General features: G+C 40.7%; 1 protein-coding gene across 1 annotated transcript; it reads right to left on the reverse strand.

Moving 5' to 3' along the window:
- Nucleotides 1–1,137: 1,137 nt before the first annotated feature.
- Nucleotides 1,138–12,166, reverse strand: LOC124061022 (calretinin-like). Its single transcript, XM_046392918.1, has 11 exons — nt 11,930–12,166; nt 6,550–6,632; nt 5,971–6,060; nt 5,598–5,678; nt 4,490–4,546; nt 4,159–4,236; nt 3,525–3,580; nt 3,386–3,425; nt 2,624–2,677; nt 1,889–1,960; nt 1,138–1,729 (listed from the first exon to the last, which is right to left on the reverse strand). The coding sequence occupies exons 1-11, from the start codon at nt 12,021–12,023 to the stop codon at nt 1,613–1,615; spliced, it is 822 nt and encodes a 273-aa protein (XP_046248874.1). The 5' UTR covers nt 12,024–12,166; the 3' UTR covers nt 1,138–1,612.
- Nucleotides 12,167–18,018: the final 5,852 nt, after the last annotated feature.

Raw genomic sequence — 18,018 nt, forward strand, 5'->3', positions numbered from 1 at the left:
GTGCAGCTGTACAATCATCATCTGTCTGTTTGGCTCACTTGTCTCATTCCTCTCACTGAGTGGGACTGATGTGTGTGAAGGAATCAGAGCGGATGTAACCCTCATTTTCCTTGTTGTCAGCAGTTAACAGCTTGAACTGCAGTGTGGAGTTTGTCCTTGTCTATTTCTGTGTGTGTGTCTGTGTGTATGTGTGTGTGTGTGTGTGTGTATTTGCAGGCCCACGTGCCTATAACACTGAACACAAAGGAGGCGAAGACTTTTGTTTTTGTGTATGAGTGAGTGTGTGGTGCAGTGACGATGTGTGTGAATGGGTGTGCTTTAAAGATAGTGAGTTTAATTAAAGATGAAAGAGCTGATTATTAATTGATGGAAGGTAGACTGTTCCATAATGTCGACATATGGGGGTGTGCTGGTTCGCTTTCCTATAGAAAAAAGCAGAAAATGGCTACTTTTTGAGTAAACTAGGACAGCGTCTTTAGAAAGCATTGAAATGAATGTTAAATAATCCATGTAATCTATAATTGAGATATGTTGTCACAATATTACCAGTGCTTATTGGAGAATTTTTCAGGTGGGGTGTGAGGATATAGTTCTGAATCAGAAAGAAACTAATTTCTATTATTTAAAAGTGCAAATCTTCAGTTGCCATGTTGTATTTTCTCATGCTGTGTTATGACAGATTTGTGTACGTGTAGAAGAGCGAGACAACCACATTCCTGTATTTTTGGGGTCCCTGATCTCTCAGCTTGTCCCACTCTGCTTGCTTCATCTCAAAGTGCCACAGAGACTTCGGAGACTCTATGAAAAATGGAGCAGCACAAGCTTTTTCCACATCACACTCTCTGCTACCAGGAGATTAGAAAGTGAAGGTGGAGCTCTCTGGAGAAAACACTCTTCTTGCTCTGGGCATCTGTAGCGGAGCTGTAATCTTCACTGGAACCACACGACTCTCAGAGCGGTGGAAAATTATTTTCTTCTACACGGTGCTGAGAGAAAAGACTAAACAAAGCTCTCACAGGCGAGGCAGTGGCACGGTTCAAATGATCCCCCTGATAGCAGAGGTGTAACAGAACGTCATTTAGATGAAGATATGACTTTTTAATGCAACTGAATAATTGGGACAAGAGCTGTCATGGTTATTTATTCAGATTTATTCATTCTCTCAGCAGTATTATCTTTAATATATCTTTAATAGAACAGTACAAGCCTCATCAAATGAAACAGGATAATATTCAATTAAATAGAAATAAACAAAATAAATAAATAAACACATGTTACAGAACTATTAATTGTAAATTCATTTGGAGAACATAAAGATATGAGATGAATGTAAAAAATAAAAAAAATGCATATTAAAAACAAGAATTCCAATAAACAAAAAACTACACAACATATTTGTGTAGTCATTGCTGTAACTATCTCACTACAGAGCTGCATGTTAAGTTCAGAAAAAGAAGAGACCTCAGGGGGATTCAAAGCTAAAACAGCAGAGCCAGCGGTACACTTGTTTTTACTCTAAGTGATGTAGCAGGGTAAAGGGTTACACATGCATCAGGAGGTAGGAAGGAGGAGGCATTGGGTTTGGGGGAGCTCAGGGTCTCAGACAGGAAAGTCACAGCGTGGAGTCCCGGCAGAGGACAATCTCCAGCTCAGTGCGGTACAGTTTCCCTCCGTCGGACAGAGCCATGATGCTCTTCTTGTACCCTCCCAGTCCTGTTGAGTCCACATCCTGCCACAAATGGCACAGGTACATACATTCAGTAAACACCAGGTGTTCCACGGATGGTGCATAAATGCAGTACACTGCAGAGGCATCCCATGCAGCTCTATATTTGGCAAGCAGAAAAGTAACCTGAACTAATCAATCAATAGGCTAACTATTCATTACCATTTTGTTCTTGTCACAGAGGTCCTTCAGCAAAGCGTCCAGCTCCTGCTCATCAATATACCCATTGCCATCCTGGTGAAAGACAACATGAGAGGTCTGAATTATACAGAAGAAATCAAAGCATCTACTGTAAAAACAAGACGAAGGGTCTACAGCCATGCTAGTTACTCTGTGAGGTTGTGTTTAGGCACAGTGGCACTTTGAGCCAATTATAACAAACAGCATCAGTGGGTTGTGTTGTGTTTAACACCTTCACCATCTTACGTTTAGAATGTTAGCATGCTAACATTTGGGGATTAGCACATAAAGGCTGATGTGAATGTCATCTAATGATGGCACTAGATGAAAAGTGTCAAGGTTCACGAGGTTATTACAATTCATCGTGTAAATTTGTGCACCGACTATTGTGGCAATGAGGCTGGAAATGTGAACCTCGTGGTGACACGGCGATGATCACAAAGTAATCATTAGGATTCATCTTCTAGGAACCCTGAACATCTGTGCAAAATTTCACATCAGTCTGTCTAACAGCTGTTGGATGAATGTGGTTGACAGCCTGAGCCACTACCATGACTGGAAATATACATTCAGTTCAAAGTCATACTAACATAAATAAGAGGCAGTGTGCAATCATTCAGATACAGTCTAATAAGAAGTATGGAAACGTTACTTTTTATGCATTACCCATAACACGGAGATACAGTTCATATATGAAAGCAAACACACTCTTTTTACCTTATCATAGAGGGTGAAGAGGGAGTCAAATTCTTTCACTGTGAGTCTGATGCCCTGTGTGTTAAGAGAGACAGAGTGAGAGAGAGAGAGAGAGAGAGTAGAGTAAAAATTGTTAGAAATTACAGGACATTTCTAGAGAGCGGTAAAAGCCCCGCCAGATCTGAACTGATATTAATCCATGCAGATTATGATAACTGGGACCGGAGTTGAGTTAATCCTGATCAGACAGACTAATCCTCTGTCAGAAAGGAATTGTTGATCTGCTCTCTCAAGCCAGAATTTACGTATGAGAACATACATGACAAAATACATGTGGGAGATATGTGTAGATAAACACTATCCCTGTGCAATACAATGGTATACATAGCATCTATAAATTCCCTCAGTAATGTCTTACAGCTGAAAATATATGTGAAACTATGCAACAACATTTTTTTTATTTTGAGATGGAAACTAAAATTTCAAATATCAAATTAACTTAACGGAACATGAAAGGCACTTGCAAACACACAAGATGGGTCTGTAATGTTTCAAAAGAAATGTTCAGCTGCAATATTTAAATCCTGAAGGACTTAACATAAGCATAACGTGCATTTGTGTCAATGCCCATATGTCCATTCAGTGCTTTGATGACAAATAATCCTCTTGTGGTGAATCCAATAAAGCTCAATTGCACTATTCTAACTTCTCTACATCAGAGTTACAGGACCTCAGTCATAAGTTGCTACAAAAGTAAAAAAATCGAAAGGAGACAAATCTTACCTCGAACTTCAGCAAGAAATTTTCATGGACTGGCAAGAGCCTGTGGTAAAACAGCAAGCAAGATTTCATCTTGTCAGCTTTTAAAAAAAGAGATTTTTAAAATGTGCACACAGACAAATCAAACTGGAGACGCACTCACCTCGCCATCTCTGACAGGCCCAGCTTACCATCACCATTAAGATCAAACATCCTCAGCTACACAGACAGAAGATTAGCAGAGAATTATTGAGAGGAGCCACAGTAAACAGAAGGCACATGAAAAATACCTTTATGTGCACACGCAGTTTAATGACAGCAGTTTGTGTGTGTGTGTGTGTGTGTGTGTGTGTGTGTGTGTGTTGAGAGCCCAGAAAAGTGAGGTATCAGCACTACAGGTAAGCTAGAGGGTAAACCCAGCCACTGATGCTGTTCAGTAATTAAAATTCAAGCCTTTGGGCATGTTATTTGAGTTACATTATAGTGAAATGAAGCCGCAGAGCACTACATTTTGAACGTATGGCATAAAGGTGCTGTTTAGCCATGATGCAGCCCATTATGTTTAGCATAAATGGACAGAAAATGTGTTCACATTAATTCTTACAGTCACTGTGTCAGCCACTTTGTTAACTGACTGGTGTTTTTTTCAATAGGCACATGGTTCTTTTCAGCTGTTTGTGCTGTCAGATTTTCTACAGTCTTGGTTCTTGCAGTTATAATTTTGAGTTTGCCAAAACAGAGTGAAGGAAAAAACAAAAAACAGTCACAAAAAATATTCTGTTACTCAGGATACTCACAATTGTCTGCGTGTACTCTTTGAGCCTCTTTTCATCATAGTTTCTGTTAGCTTTCTTCAGCAGGTCAGACAGGAAACCCTGAAGGGAGAGAGAAGCACCTGCAGCATCACCCATCATTACCAATTACCGACTAATTATCACGTGTGAAGGTATTTTTAACGCTTCGCAGGTTGAATGTGGAACAGAGAAGTGTGTGTGCAGAGACAGAAAGGGCAGAACTACTAAACCTGTGTGAAACTGTTGCGCTGCTCTCAAAGCAGCTGTTCACTTTAAACGATTCAGCATTAATTAGTATTAGCATTGTTGCGGGCTTTAGCATGTTGTGTTTTACCTTCAGCTCATTCGACTCGATGTATCCACTTCGGTCAGAGTCATACTTCCGCCAGGCCTGCAGGAGAAGAGCAGTGTTAAAGTAGCTCTCAGAATTTGTGTGTTGCGATAATGAGTCAAAATACACACTTGACCGTCTGTATAATCCCATACACAGAATTAAAGACTATAAAAAAGAGGTAGTGGTACCAGGGTGTCGTCCGACATTGTGTAAATATAGAGTTTGTCAAAGCCCTTATCAAAGATGGATACCTAAACCCCTCCAGCACACACTGCCTTTCCCCTGCAGAAAGCTGTGCCCCATTCATAATGTATGGCTTTCTGAGAATAGCTTTAACACACAGAGCCTGAACATCACACCACCGCAGAAAACCCTCCTCAGCCCTACCAAGAACACCAAGTGTGAGTGCATGTGAGTTATTTTCAATCACAGTGGACCAGATGTCCCACGCTTCACTGTTTTCTGTCTAACTGTAAGAACATCTACAACCCGAAGGGGAGAGTTTACTGATGGTCTTCTGGACTGATAAACGAGTGTGGCTCAAATATGCTGTCATTTCCTTTTTGGCAAGGCATTAAATACCTGTGTAAAAATATCTTTAAAGGTTATTCCTTCTATCTTTGATGATTATACTGTTCGTGCTTGGTTTGATATTAACTCTTAACATGAGTAACAAGATGAGTAACGACCTTCAGGGATCACTCTGACTAGTTTTAGTACAATGTCAAACATTTTGTAAGTGTTTGATGTCCAGAAACAGCATCCACACTTTAAATGAATAATTTACAGCCTTACTGGACAGGTTCCACACCAAACAGACATCCTAACGTGGCACGGAAACAAGAGGAATCGCTGGGCATATGGACATGTGTCCCCCAGGACGAGCTATGAGGGCACTGCTGACTTGAGGCATTTGAAGAGAAACTTCACAGCTCAGTAAAAGTAAAATGGTTAGAAAATTCTCCAACAGAATGAAGACGGCATTTTTTTGTGGCATTTTTGGCTGCAAATTCTATCATCCAAATTCCATGATCATTTAACTGTACCAGTTTTTGTATGACAGGTTAAAGGTGAGTTACTCAGATAGACAAAATACACAAAAACTTACAGCCATAAACTCAGCACTGGATCCAACAAACTCTCTGAAACAGAGGAGGAAGTTTTCTTCTGTGGGGAGAAGCTGAGCCAACTACAGAGTGGAAGATAAACAGACAGAGGGATTATAATTACAGAGGCTTGTGTTTTACGTTTATAAAGAGAGGAAACATTTGTATAATTGGACCCTTTATTTAAACATTTGCTGCATATATTACAATGATTTTTGGCATTTTTGTTCTTACAAATGTCTACAGTGGGTTGTGACCTGCAACGGCGGCTGAAGTCAAACCAGGGACATTGTCAATTGACTGTATGTGCCTTACCCTTTACATCACCACAGGGCTCTAGAGCAGCTGTCTTTCACCCATTCAGTTAGTCCTCACCTCTGACATCTCAATTCTCCCATCAGAGTTTTTGTCAAAGTTGGCCATGAACTCCTTCATCTTTTCCTTGAATGCAGCATGTGAAGGATCCTGCAACCACAGATCAGCAGACAAACATTAATGCAGTCTTTGGTTTAAACTAAATGAAAGAAAAAGCACAATTAAATCACAAAAGAAACAAAATCAACAACAACAAAAAACTTTGTTGATTGAAAATGTTGACATTGAGGACATTCACTGACCATATATTTCATTTATATTTCCTCTTTATGCTCAGGGACTTGCAGTATTTGTTTAAAACTTGGGAAAGGACATTTGTACACCACCTGCATACTAGTGTAAATGAGCACGTCCTATATTAGAAAAGAAAAAAACATAATCCAAGTGAAATTTTTATTTCTCCCAAAAACATAATTGGCGAAACAGATAAGTAGTAGAGAGAGTAGTAGAGAGAGCTTTGCCCGAGCAACTGTGATTTATATATCTTTATTTCATTTTGTGATGAAAAAATGGCTAAACAAGTGGCTTTGTCTCAGTCTAAATATGCAAGATTTCAGAAATGTGCCACAGTAAGCTCACCATGCCTGCTCCTGCTCCTCGTCTCACAGTCTCCAGCTCTTTGAAGAAGTTCTCCAGCTCCTTCCCTTCGATGTAACCGTTTCCTGTGGAGCACCAGAGGAGCTAAATTAGTTTGGCACAAACGATGCGATGAAGCTTTTAAGTCGTCTGAGGCTTTGTTGACTGTTCAAAAGTTTGATGAAGGACTTAGATGTGGATGAAAGATTTAAGGTCAGGAGGGTCTTTAAATTTTGGAACCTTGAGCAGCTAGTCCAGTCTCAAGTCCTCTGTGATTGGATGCAAACTGTACGCTTATACACAAGCTTACAGCTGCACTTAAGTCAACTGGAGTATTTCTTAGAGTATTTGCCTGATCAAGCCCTGAACTGGGTGTACAAGTCAAAGTCAAATAAGTCAAACCAACACACATTACATCATCTCTACACAACTGAAAACATTTAATTGAAATGCACTTTGATAAACTGAAGGCACACCACATGAAAACAAGCTCATGTCCGGAGAATATTCTCTATTCATATCCACACATCTCATGCCAAATTGGTATTTAGCAGTGGCAGCAGAAAAAAATACAAGAGTTCAGTGCCGTTGGAGTGTAAACAGTATAATGAGTGTTTTCTTGCCTAAGAGAGTGAAAGTGGCCAGTCAGATTGATGCTTATTGGGGCATTCTGTCCTTGTGTCTGGATTTGTGCTTCTTTTCGCAGCCACATGACCGGGGATGATTCAATATAATAATTTACTCCAGTGGTTTCCCTGCGAGTTACAGGGTGAGATACAGGTCATTCAGCATTCTCTTTTTAATCATAAGAAAGAGTCCCATCTGTCTACAGTCCGAGCAGGGATTTGGGGTTCATGCCTTTTATTGTACAAAAATTAAAGTAATAAAATTGTCACTTCAATTCAGAATAAAAGGCAGATGTCGAGAATAAAATGCAGAGATTCACCCCGCCCCCCTGTTCATCTCTTAATCTCTTGTCCTCTCATCTCCTTTCCCTTCTGATCATTTTCTCCCTCACCTCCCCCCTTCATCTCTCCCCCCCACCCCCCACCCACTCAGATTCATTTGCACACTGTATTTTATAGGTGCTCCATGTCACCATCTGTGCTTTGGTTGAGCTGCGGTTTTAGAACATAAAGCTTTGTGTGGAAACAAAGCAAGTCAGCTCAGTATAAGCTGAAATTCATCCTCAGTTTTACTCTCAGACTTTGTCACCAGTTAGTATTCAAAATAAATGTGATGTAATCTGTAATCTGTACCAGACTCTCTCAGGGTAAAAAAGACATAAAATCTTCAAGAAATTCCAGCAACTTCTGCGTTTTCTACATTTGAAATAGCACTGACTGACATATAGAGAGAAAAAAAAATGGATGAGAAATGTTTTTTCAATAACAATTTAAAAAATCTAAATTAGTCAAAACTGATTTCTTACAGTGTTATCAAGTACATTGGACATTGTTGTTTTTGCTGTTTTATGTTCTGCTTAAACAATTAAAATTTTAATTAAATCTAAATCAAAATTAGTTTGGTAGTGGTATATACAATTAATATAGTACATGAAAGAACATGTACACGGGTGAAAAAATATTTTGAAAGGTGATGTTAACATGCCAGTGTTAACCAAATACAGTTGTACAATGTTTACCATGTTCATACGTTAGCATGCTAACATCTGTTTATTAGCGCGCGACACAAAGTAGCGCTGAGCCTAATGCTAATGTTTTGCTAATGCTAAAGTCAAAAGTTTTGCTAACTGTAACCATAAGCTAATTTTGGCACTAGATAAAATGCCAGGGGGTCATGAAAGTTGATGTAGGAACCGTTAATGTTTATACCCAATGTCAAAGCAATCCATGCAATAGTTGTTGAGATACTGGACCAAAATATCTGAGACAAAACCATGAAGTTCTAAAAAGACTTTGGCCTGTCTTGTGTTATCTTCACTAGAATTCAGACACTTCAGTTTCTTATGTAATAATTTATCTGTGCTAATTTACATTTAGGGGGGATAAGCATGAAATACAAACACAAACCTATATGAATTTGTTTTCTACCTTGCGACTAAGTGGCTCAACAGCACACAGGTTTACCTAAAGTGGCAATTATTTTTCTGAGCGCTGCACCTGTTTTACTGGCACCAGAGTGCCATTTAAGCACATCAAGAATGACAAAAAGCGTGTAAGATATATAACTTACTGTGCATAACAGGGTTCACGAAGTGTTGGGTAGCAGATGCTGCAAATGTATGTATCTGAATGTGTTATTGTTGTCTTTCAAGGACATGGAAACACCAAAGTGAAAGAAGATTCAAATAACAAATCTTGTCCTGTTTACTCTTTTGGATTCTGCTATTACATAATATGACACACAGGGAACAGATGATTAAATACAGTATAGCTTCACATGGGGGAGGTAAGGAACATATAATCTATGTTGTATGAGTCTGTTCAAATCCTGTGACTTGTAATAAAGCCAGCATAAGTAACTCTGTTTTCACTCCACTGGGGTTCGCTGCCAGAGTTCAGCTGCCATGCAAATCTCAGCTGCCACATGCAGACCACTGCACACTGAGCAGCTGCAGTCCTCTACCTCCCAAAACACTTCAAACACAGCTCAACTGCTAAGTGCTCGAAAAACAATCCAGTTCTCTAACTCTTAATGACTGAAAACAACAAGTGATTTGTTAAGTTAAAATGTAAAGAAAAGTCCACAAGTTTGGAGTCTTCTCACTGCTTCTTCTTCTTGCCCTCTGCAGTGAGTAGGAGTTCTGGTCAAGTTAGTCACCACTGGGCTGCAGCTGTGGTCATGAAAACAACCTGTTGGTGCCATGATGCTGTCTTGGGCAACAATCCATCAACATAGTGCCTCTTAAAAAAACACACTGGTTTACACTGAATAGACAGAAGATTGTGCGAGAGAGACAATGTCTGTTGTAAGGTACCGTTTTCTCCAGTCATACGTGACTGCTGAGCATGATGGCTAATGTATCAGTGATGATATTACTGGGGGCAGCCGTGGACAAGAGGTTGGAGAAGCGGCCTGTGGTCAGAGGGTTGCCAGTTCGATTCCCCCACCAGACGGGCAGGAAAAATTTGAGTGTGGTGGAGTGATTAATGAGAAAACTGCTCCCCTCCATTAGCCGACTGAAGTGCCCTTGAGCAAGGCCCTCAACCTCCAGCTTAACTCCCCAGGCCCCCTGCTCCTGTGTGCTTCACTGTGTGTAATTTGCTGGGTGTTGCATGTGTGTTCAACCAAGGATGGGTTAAATGCAGAGGAAAGATTCAGGGTGTGTATATATATGCTGTTTATTACTATTAAATGACATCAGATGAAGGCGGTGCTTTGAAACATTTTGTCAAACTCAGCAGGGAGGTTTTCACATTTCTGGGCCCCAAAAAAGCAAAAATATTTCTGTCACTTTTGTAATTCAGCTCTTGACTCTGCCAGTTTAGGTGAGGAAGCAATTATCTATGGTTTCTTCATCATCATTACCACTCTGGAGCCCGTGAGCTGATAAATTAACCCTTGAACTCCTCCAGTAGTGCTGCTTGAAGAAGATGGTGGATTAAGACGAATTAAAAAAACTACTTACTGTAGTCGTCCAGGTCTGAGTGACTCTGGATAAATTAGCTATTGATCAATTAGGCATTTACATTCACTCTTGTTTCTTCCTGTCATTGCAGATACCCCTGTTAATGTCTTAAGATGTGACCTGTTTTCACATCTGCAGCCTCAGTTAAATAATTATCCATCCATCCATTTTCTATACCGCTTATCCGTCAGGGTCGCGGGGGAGCTGGAGCCTATCCCAGCTGACTACGAGCGAGAGGCGGGATACACCCTGGACTGGTCGCCAGTCAATCACAGGGCCTAAATAATTAATAAGTCCTCAAACTAAATGACTAAATAGATTTTTCCAAAATGACTGATGTGGGGGTTTTCTGATCTGAAACCCCCTATCATCCTAACCAATCACCTTATATATCTAAAAACTACTTAACTAAGGTTTGGATGGGAGGTCGCAGTCATTGTAAAAACAAACCAACACTGACTGAGTTTTGTGAGCTACTACAAAGCTCAGGCTGTTTGATGAAAATGAATTGTGAGGGTTTAACAATAGAGGTCAGAGCTTTTTTGTGAATGACTTCAGAAAATAATCCTTCAATTTCTGACATGAACATCACTGAGGCTGCAGTGGTTCATCCTGAGACAGTGAAAATGCTCTTCTGCAGTTTGGCTGCTGGGAAAATATTCAACCAACAACTTGGCTGCCTTGAAATTTCAGTCAATGTCCAGATGATTAAATGAAACTTTAATCACTGCATGAACTTAGCCTCATGTTTTGAGGTATAACCTGCTTTTACTGAGAGAGTTTTACTTGACCACAACCATAATCTGACATCTTGAGGTGCTCTGCAGATGAAGATTTTACATAATAAATGCATTGTGTTAATATATGATTTAAATATCAATTAATATATTGATTATTATCACAATTAATCAGTTCATTTGTTCCATAAAACTGCAGACAAAACGCAAAAACAAAAAATCCAGAAGCATAAATCATTGCATTCAAACAAACAGTTAACATCTCAAAGATATTCAGTTTTATATCAAAGAGAAAATATCAGCATTCCATCATCATCCCCAATAAGGTCAGAAGCTCCAACCGATAAACTCCAGCAGAAAACGCCCTTCAGTCTGACATCCTCCCCCCTTGTCTCACCTTTTCACCCGCTGCTCCCCTCCATCTCCCCCCCCCCCCCCCCCCCCCCCCCCTCTCTCTCTCTCTCTCGTCCTCCGAATCTCTGCATCCTTTTATCCCTCCCCCTCTCCACTTCTCCTTCACTCCCTTCTCTTCCAGCTTCCCTCCCCCTCTTCTCTCTCCCTCTCTCCCTCCCCCTCTTCTCTCTCCCTCTTGCAGCCTCCTCTCGACAACTTCACTCTGATGGAGTCTTGTCTAATTCCTCTCTTCACAGTTTTAAAAACCACCGAAGATCCTCCGACACACTTAAAACACAGCAAATGTAAGAAGTCACAACATGAATGATAATACAAGATGCTGCAGCGATGCCATCGTACACAGAAACATTAAATCAAGAGGCACTGAGGGGCTTTTTTGTCCTGCAGACAAACGAAAAATCTGATAAAGATTGAAGATTAACACAGAAATCAAAAATATTTCCGAATGGTGGTATTCATGTTAAACAAGTTGAATTGATTATATTATATCTTATTGTAGTTATTGATATTACTGTACTGTTTGTGTTAAACTCTCACTGGAAACCCTAAAACAGAGACCAACTTAATAAATAAGACTGCTTTCTCATAATTATTCTTTTAGCTCTTAATGAGTAGCACTTTGACACTTGCGCGCACTGACCGTCTGCGTCAAAATGTTTCCAGATGTCGATGAACTGCGCCGCGGTGAATTCAGCCAGGTGCAGCTGGGGCGACTTCTGTGCCTGAGTTGCCATCTCTGCGGTTTCTCCCTCTTTATCTTCGAGTGTGATACTTAAGAGGTAAACTTTTCCCGGCGCACAGCTCCTTGGTACTGGGCAGCTCCTCCTCAGCTGAGGCTTTTAAACCCCCCGCGGCGTGTGCGCTTCTCCTGCCTGCCACACGGGGGCGCTTTCAGCGTGAGGACACCCTGCAGGCAGCTACAACAGGAGACCAATTACAGGAGGAGGAGGAAGAGGAGAAGAGAAGGAGGAGGGGGGAGAAGAAGGCTCCTGGGCTTTGCATATGAATTCCCATTAACTGCTGTCCACGCTCCTGGTTTGATAGCGGGATCATTATACATCATCCAATCGTGCTTCTCCCAGGGGGAGAGAGTTACATCAAACAATTTATCCTTCAGCCAGTGGCTCTTGTAGGATCTATGTCATTCCTGTCTCTTCTAATACTATGGCTCTCTGCACTGTGAATTATCAAACCAAGCCTGAATAAATTAAATTTCCCATCCCAGGGGTCACAACACCTGAGGAGGAGGAAAACAATAAAATTGTGCAATGATGTGCATCTCATGCTCCAGTAAGGGTCACATTCATTTACTGTCTGCTGAGTTTTGATTTTACCTTTCACACGTCACTTTCATTCTGCCTCCATTCTTTGGTTTTACTTTCATCTCCTCCCTCCCTCAACCTTTCACACCCTCCATCATTCTCCCTGGCCTGCGCAGGTTGGAGGGGTACTCAGTCTCCTTGGCCAATCGAACCCTCACTTGGCGTAAATCCAAGCAGCAGCAGCATCACGGCTGTTGCACGGCTACTAAATCACCAACATGCCTTTGTTCATTCTGCAGGATGAACCGTACAATCCTCCTATCTTTCTTTCTCATCCTCCCCTCCTACTGTACTGTAGTTTGGGCCCCATAAGCTGGTGTGAAGGATGGGTGCTGTGGGGGAGGGGGTTTAGATGGAGAGGATGCAGAAGAAGAAGAAGAAGAACAAGAACAAGAAGAAGACACTTTATCTCCTCCCTGCAGAGTTGTGCTGCTGCTGATCAGAGAGCAATGAAGGAAAACAAGAACAGAGAGAGAGTTGGGGAGGGTAGATAATAAGTTGTGTGTGTGTGTGTGTGTGTGTGAAGGATAAGTGCATATGTATATGTATGTAGAAAAGACAGAAAGAGAGGAGTGGAAAATGAGAGGGGAGATATTTATAGGTTCTCCTCGTAAAGTCTAAACTGTATGAATAATAATTACAGAATTTATAGAATTTGTTTGCAGAGCTGTGAGTCGTCTCTGCTGAAAGCGCCGGAGGTGAAGTGATGGGATGAATAATGGAGGTATGTGTGGTATGTATGGGAACGATGATGATGGATAAGGGATGAAGGTGATAATGGACTTCTGATCACCTTTCAAATAGAAATGCTGTGTGGATGTGAACATGTATGCTCATGTACTTTGTACATTGAGGCTTAACCACCACCTAACATAACAAAAAACATTACTTGCCCAATCCTAACCCTTACTTAACCAAACTGTAACCTCAGCCTAACCTTACAGCAACTTGTCACCCTTATATTTAATGATTTATGTTGGGGGGACTTGTGTTTTGTCCCCATAAGGAAGGCGGGTGCACATATGCGCGCGCACACACACACACACAATATATATATACATTTACTGATACAGTAGGAATTTAGAACAGTAGAACAGATGATGGCTGCGGTTGTGTTTTGGTGTTTGCACACCAGTGGGAATAATCATGCAAATCATTTCAAAGTGCATCAAATATACAATATGAAATTTAGATTAGACATAGTTAAAATTGGCTTAATGCTGACACGGAAAATGAAATCAGAATGAGGGAGTGTTGCATACAGCCAGGTGTTTAAGAGGCTTTCCGGTTCACTTTGATTTGATTTTCTTAAATGCAACAACAATGTAGCATCGTTGGTGCTAAGCAGAATTATGCAGGATAAAGTGGGGAAATCCTGCTTGAGCCTATACATAAAATGGACTGATTATTTAAAGGGGAAACTTGTATAATATGGTCATAATTTGAAGGTAGCTCCAAAAATATAAGAAGCAGCCCTATTAACAGGCCTGCCAGCTGCTGCTCACTATACTGTGTGCTGTAGTTATCTGTGGCTGTGGCTATAGCTACCACTAGCTCAGTTAGCCCAGTGAGATCAGTTAGCATTATATCTGACTGGATCATGGGCTGAGTCAGAACAGGCAACAAGGTTCAACTCAACAGCCAGTGAATACAGTCAGACAGCAGACTGAAACCAGTCTGCTGTCTGGCCGACGAGACCCGTCACAAGCTCAGACTTTGGAGGGTACAGGAAAGAGGTGAAGCAGCTGTCTAGTTAAAGAAAATTGTACAGTACTGGTGTGCAAAAATATTCTCACATCACTCTGTGAATTGAGGATTATTTCGACTAAACGAGAGGCAGTTTAGGAAAGACAAACCAAGATGGTTTTGATGAGTTTCATTTTGTTTATGTCTCGTTTGAATAAAGTGTGTTTTACGATTAGTTAACAAGGCAGTTTTTTTAGTACAGAAAAAGAGAGAAACTTGAATTCAGAAAATGTACGGACGTATACTTCTGTGTAGTAAGGGAAATAGGTGCACAAAAGTTTTCTTTACTGTCATTTTGTCAGTTTGTTTATGTATTACACTTATTAGACAGCTTTTGAAACTAGCTTGTGAAGCTATCAGAGTACTGCCTCAAGAGGTACAACGTGGTACTACAAGACAGGACGGGTGGGTTAGCATGCTAACTTCAGTAGATACCTCTGCAACCCAATACAGAGGCGTCCCTAACACTGTTGTTTCTTCACAATCTGTGGGTAATGTTACTTCATTTTTAAATGTTTTGACGTAAAATTATGGCCATATCTTCTTAAAATAACAAGCTGTGGTCAGAGTGAAGCCTTAGTATTTCTTGTTAGGGCGATAAATTAAGCAGAATGAACACAAGCAGAAATATATTCTCATTTAAATAAAGACAGATACGTTAGTGACTGCAGGTTGAAACTGTGGGTTAATGGTTTTGGTTATGGATGATTATTACCTCCTATGTCTGCTGCTGCTGTTTTCACCATATCTGTCTTGCTTGAATCAATGAAAGTCATTTTCAAACACCTCTTTAAACATCTCTTTAAAAAATGATGAAGACACTTGCAAACGACAAGGCAGCAGAAAGTGTGACCACACTTCAGTGTTTCATTTTTACTTAGGATTTCATTAAGTCCTTTTTTTAAAAAAAAAAAAATCTTTTCACAAAATGCACCTAAATAAATAAATAAATAATCTAAAACTAAATTTAAGTTGTACTCCAAATCTCTCCAAATTAAAAAATAAATAGGTTTACATTTGAGCTGAGCACCATCATTATGCTTGTTTATTATTATTTTAATCAATGTTAGGCCAGAATAGAAACTATTAAGTGCATATCAGGATAGATGAGTACAATAGATAATAAAAAATAATGTGTGAACATTATTGCTGTAGTTATTCTGGTAGCCATTGTGTAGTGACTGAAGCCTCATGTTTTCAGTGAACTAAAGCTGTTTGTCGTGCTGTAATACAGCCTCAGAGGATGAACTTTTTGTTCCTTTTCCTAAAGACACTAACATTAATCCAAAGAAAGTAACTTTTTTGAGGAATTCAACACAAATTTGAACCCTTTGAGAAGAAAGAGGGAGGCAAAAATTGCCAAAAGGTCTTGTTTCATTTCATTTCATATTTCATTTGATTTTATTTTTGTTTGCTTGTTCCATTTTTAGGGGTGTCGTGTTGTGCTTGGTGACATTTATATGACAAGACGTTGGCTGTGTGTTTAAAAAAATGTGGGGGGAACATATTAAACATTAGTGTCCTCTAAATAACAAAAATGCAGCTGTACAAATGTCTTCCATGCCCAAATGCAGCTCTTGCTCATTTTTGCTTATCCACATTGAGAAAGAGCCAGTTTCTGGAACACTGATGGTGCAAAGTCCAGAAATCTTTAAAAATGTGAGAAATTATGGCATCAAAAGATGAATCTTTCAAATATTGTCTACCACATAGGACACACTCACCTGTACAAACTGTGTGTGTGTGTGTTTGTTCGTGTGGCAGGACAGCAGCTGCCTGATGTTTGCACGCATTAAGTAACTTCCAGCACGCAGTCATCTGCAGTGATGTCTGATCAACATGATGGCATGCGAACCAAAGAGAAGACCCACCTGGCAAATTAACTACACCTGACATGGCAGGGAGAGAATAGACAAGGAATCAAAAATAAGAGTTTATAGAAGAGAGAGGTCAAAGGGTATGCGGTGTGTGTGTATGTGTGTGTGTGTGTGTGTGTCCATAAACATGCTGCCTCCTCCTAAGATACTGACTCTCCTGTTCACTTTGTAGAACCTGCTAGGGTGGACCATCATTCTAATTTAGTTCAATCAATGTGATGACTTTATGTACATCTCAGCATAGTTTTGCTCAAAATATAAACCAAAATTTATGACAACATCTGTGCAGTGGCCTTTGAGCCGTGGCCTAGAGGTTGGAGAAGCGGCTTGTGATCGGAGGGTCAATGGTTCAATTCCCCCACCAGACGGGCAGGAAAAAAATTTGGGTGTGGTGGAGTGATTAATGTGATAAAATGCTCCCCCCCCTTCATTAACCGGCTGATGTGCCCTTGAGCAAGGCACTTAACCCCCCAATATGCTCCCCGGGCGCTTGATGCTGCCCACTGCTCCTGTGTGTGTTTCACTGCATGTAATTTGGCGGTAATTTGGCATGTGTGTGTTCAACTAAGGATGGGATAAATGCAGTAGTAAAATTCAGTATGTGAGTACATTGATTCTTCTATTCTATGTAAATCCATGCAAAGTCTCAGAGGGTAATCAATTACAACAAGGAAATTTCATGGTGATGCATGGCAGCCGAGATTTGTTCTCCGTCAAACACAATGTTGCGTTCAGACCCAGTGAGCAAGAAGCAAACTGAGCCTCATGAGTGTGTGTGGTAGGAGACCTCCACATTGATTTAGTCCCGCACTTCCACACACTCCAACTGCAGGCATCTTGCATGCAGGATAACTGTGTGCTGATTATTGAGAACAAGCCTATTCCTCACCACAGTCATTATCAGGGCACAATCATTCTCCTGAGTGGTCAGCAGTCTGTTCAGTCAGCAACGCCAGTGCAGTGACCCATGTGGCTGTTTGTCTCACCCACCTGTCATCATTAGCTGCGCCGCAGTTCACGACAGGCATGTTAATGGGAACTCCACACCTGAACTTTCACTTCTCCTCTTTCCTGCGACAAGCCTGCCCCTCCTGCAACTTCTTGTCATGCAGCCAATCAGATATCAGCTGAATATAATAACTCACACCAAAATCCTCCTCTCTGCTGCGGTGCCATTGAGATGACACACATCTAAAACAGCATAATCACATGCTCAGAGGAACAATAAATACCAAATGTGCATGTTGTTGGTAGGAATGAATATCACAGTGTGGGGTTATTTGTGTGGAAGTGTGCATGTAGATTAAATTAGGCTTTCTGGGTTTGACTGCCAGAGACATTTGCTCCAGTATTAATACGGTTGAGCAGAAGTCAGAGTGGGAGTGTGTGATTTGTGTGAATTAGAGTGACAGGGTGCGTCATCGCAGTAATCAGCCATTTGTTGCCGCTGTGCAATGTGGACTACAGTGTGATCATCGGAGATAGAAACTGTTGGTTGCCAAAGGCCAAAAACAGATAGAGCTGAATCCAATTTTCAGTCTATTTGGCAGATTGTATTGTGATTATTTCTGTGCAGACTGCTGCAACAGATAAACACCTTACAGTGAGAAAAACTGCATCATCATTTACTGTTTGCCCTTTGTAAATGCAACAAATATGTAGGAAATCACATGCAGCTCAGCAAACAGTGAGATAAGAGCTGAACTCCCATAGTGTGACCGGTGCATCACCATACAGCATTTCACAGATGAGATGTTAAGATCGGCAGCCACATGATAAAACTG

Source organism: Scatophagus argus, chromosome 1, assembly GCF_020382885.2.
Source record: "Scatophagus argus isolate fScaArg1 chromosome 1, fScaArg1.pri, whole genome shotgun sequence".
Lineage (NCBI taxonomy): Eukaryota > Metazoa > Chordata > Actinopteri > Scatophagidae > Scatophagus > Scatophagus argus.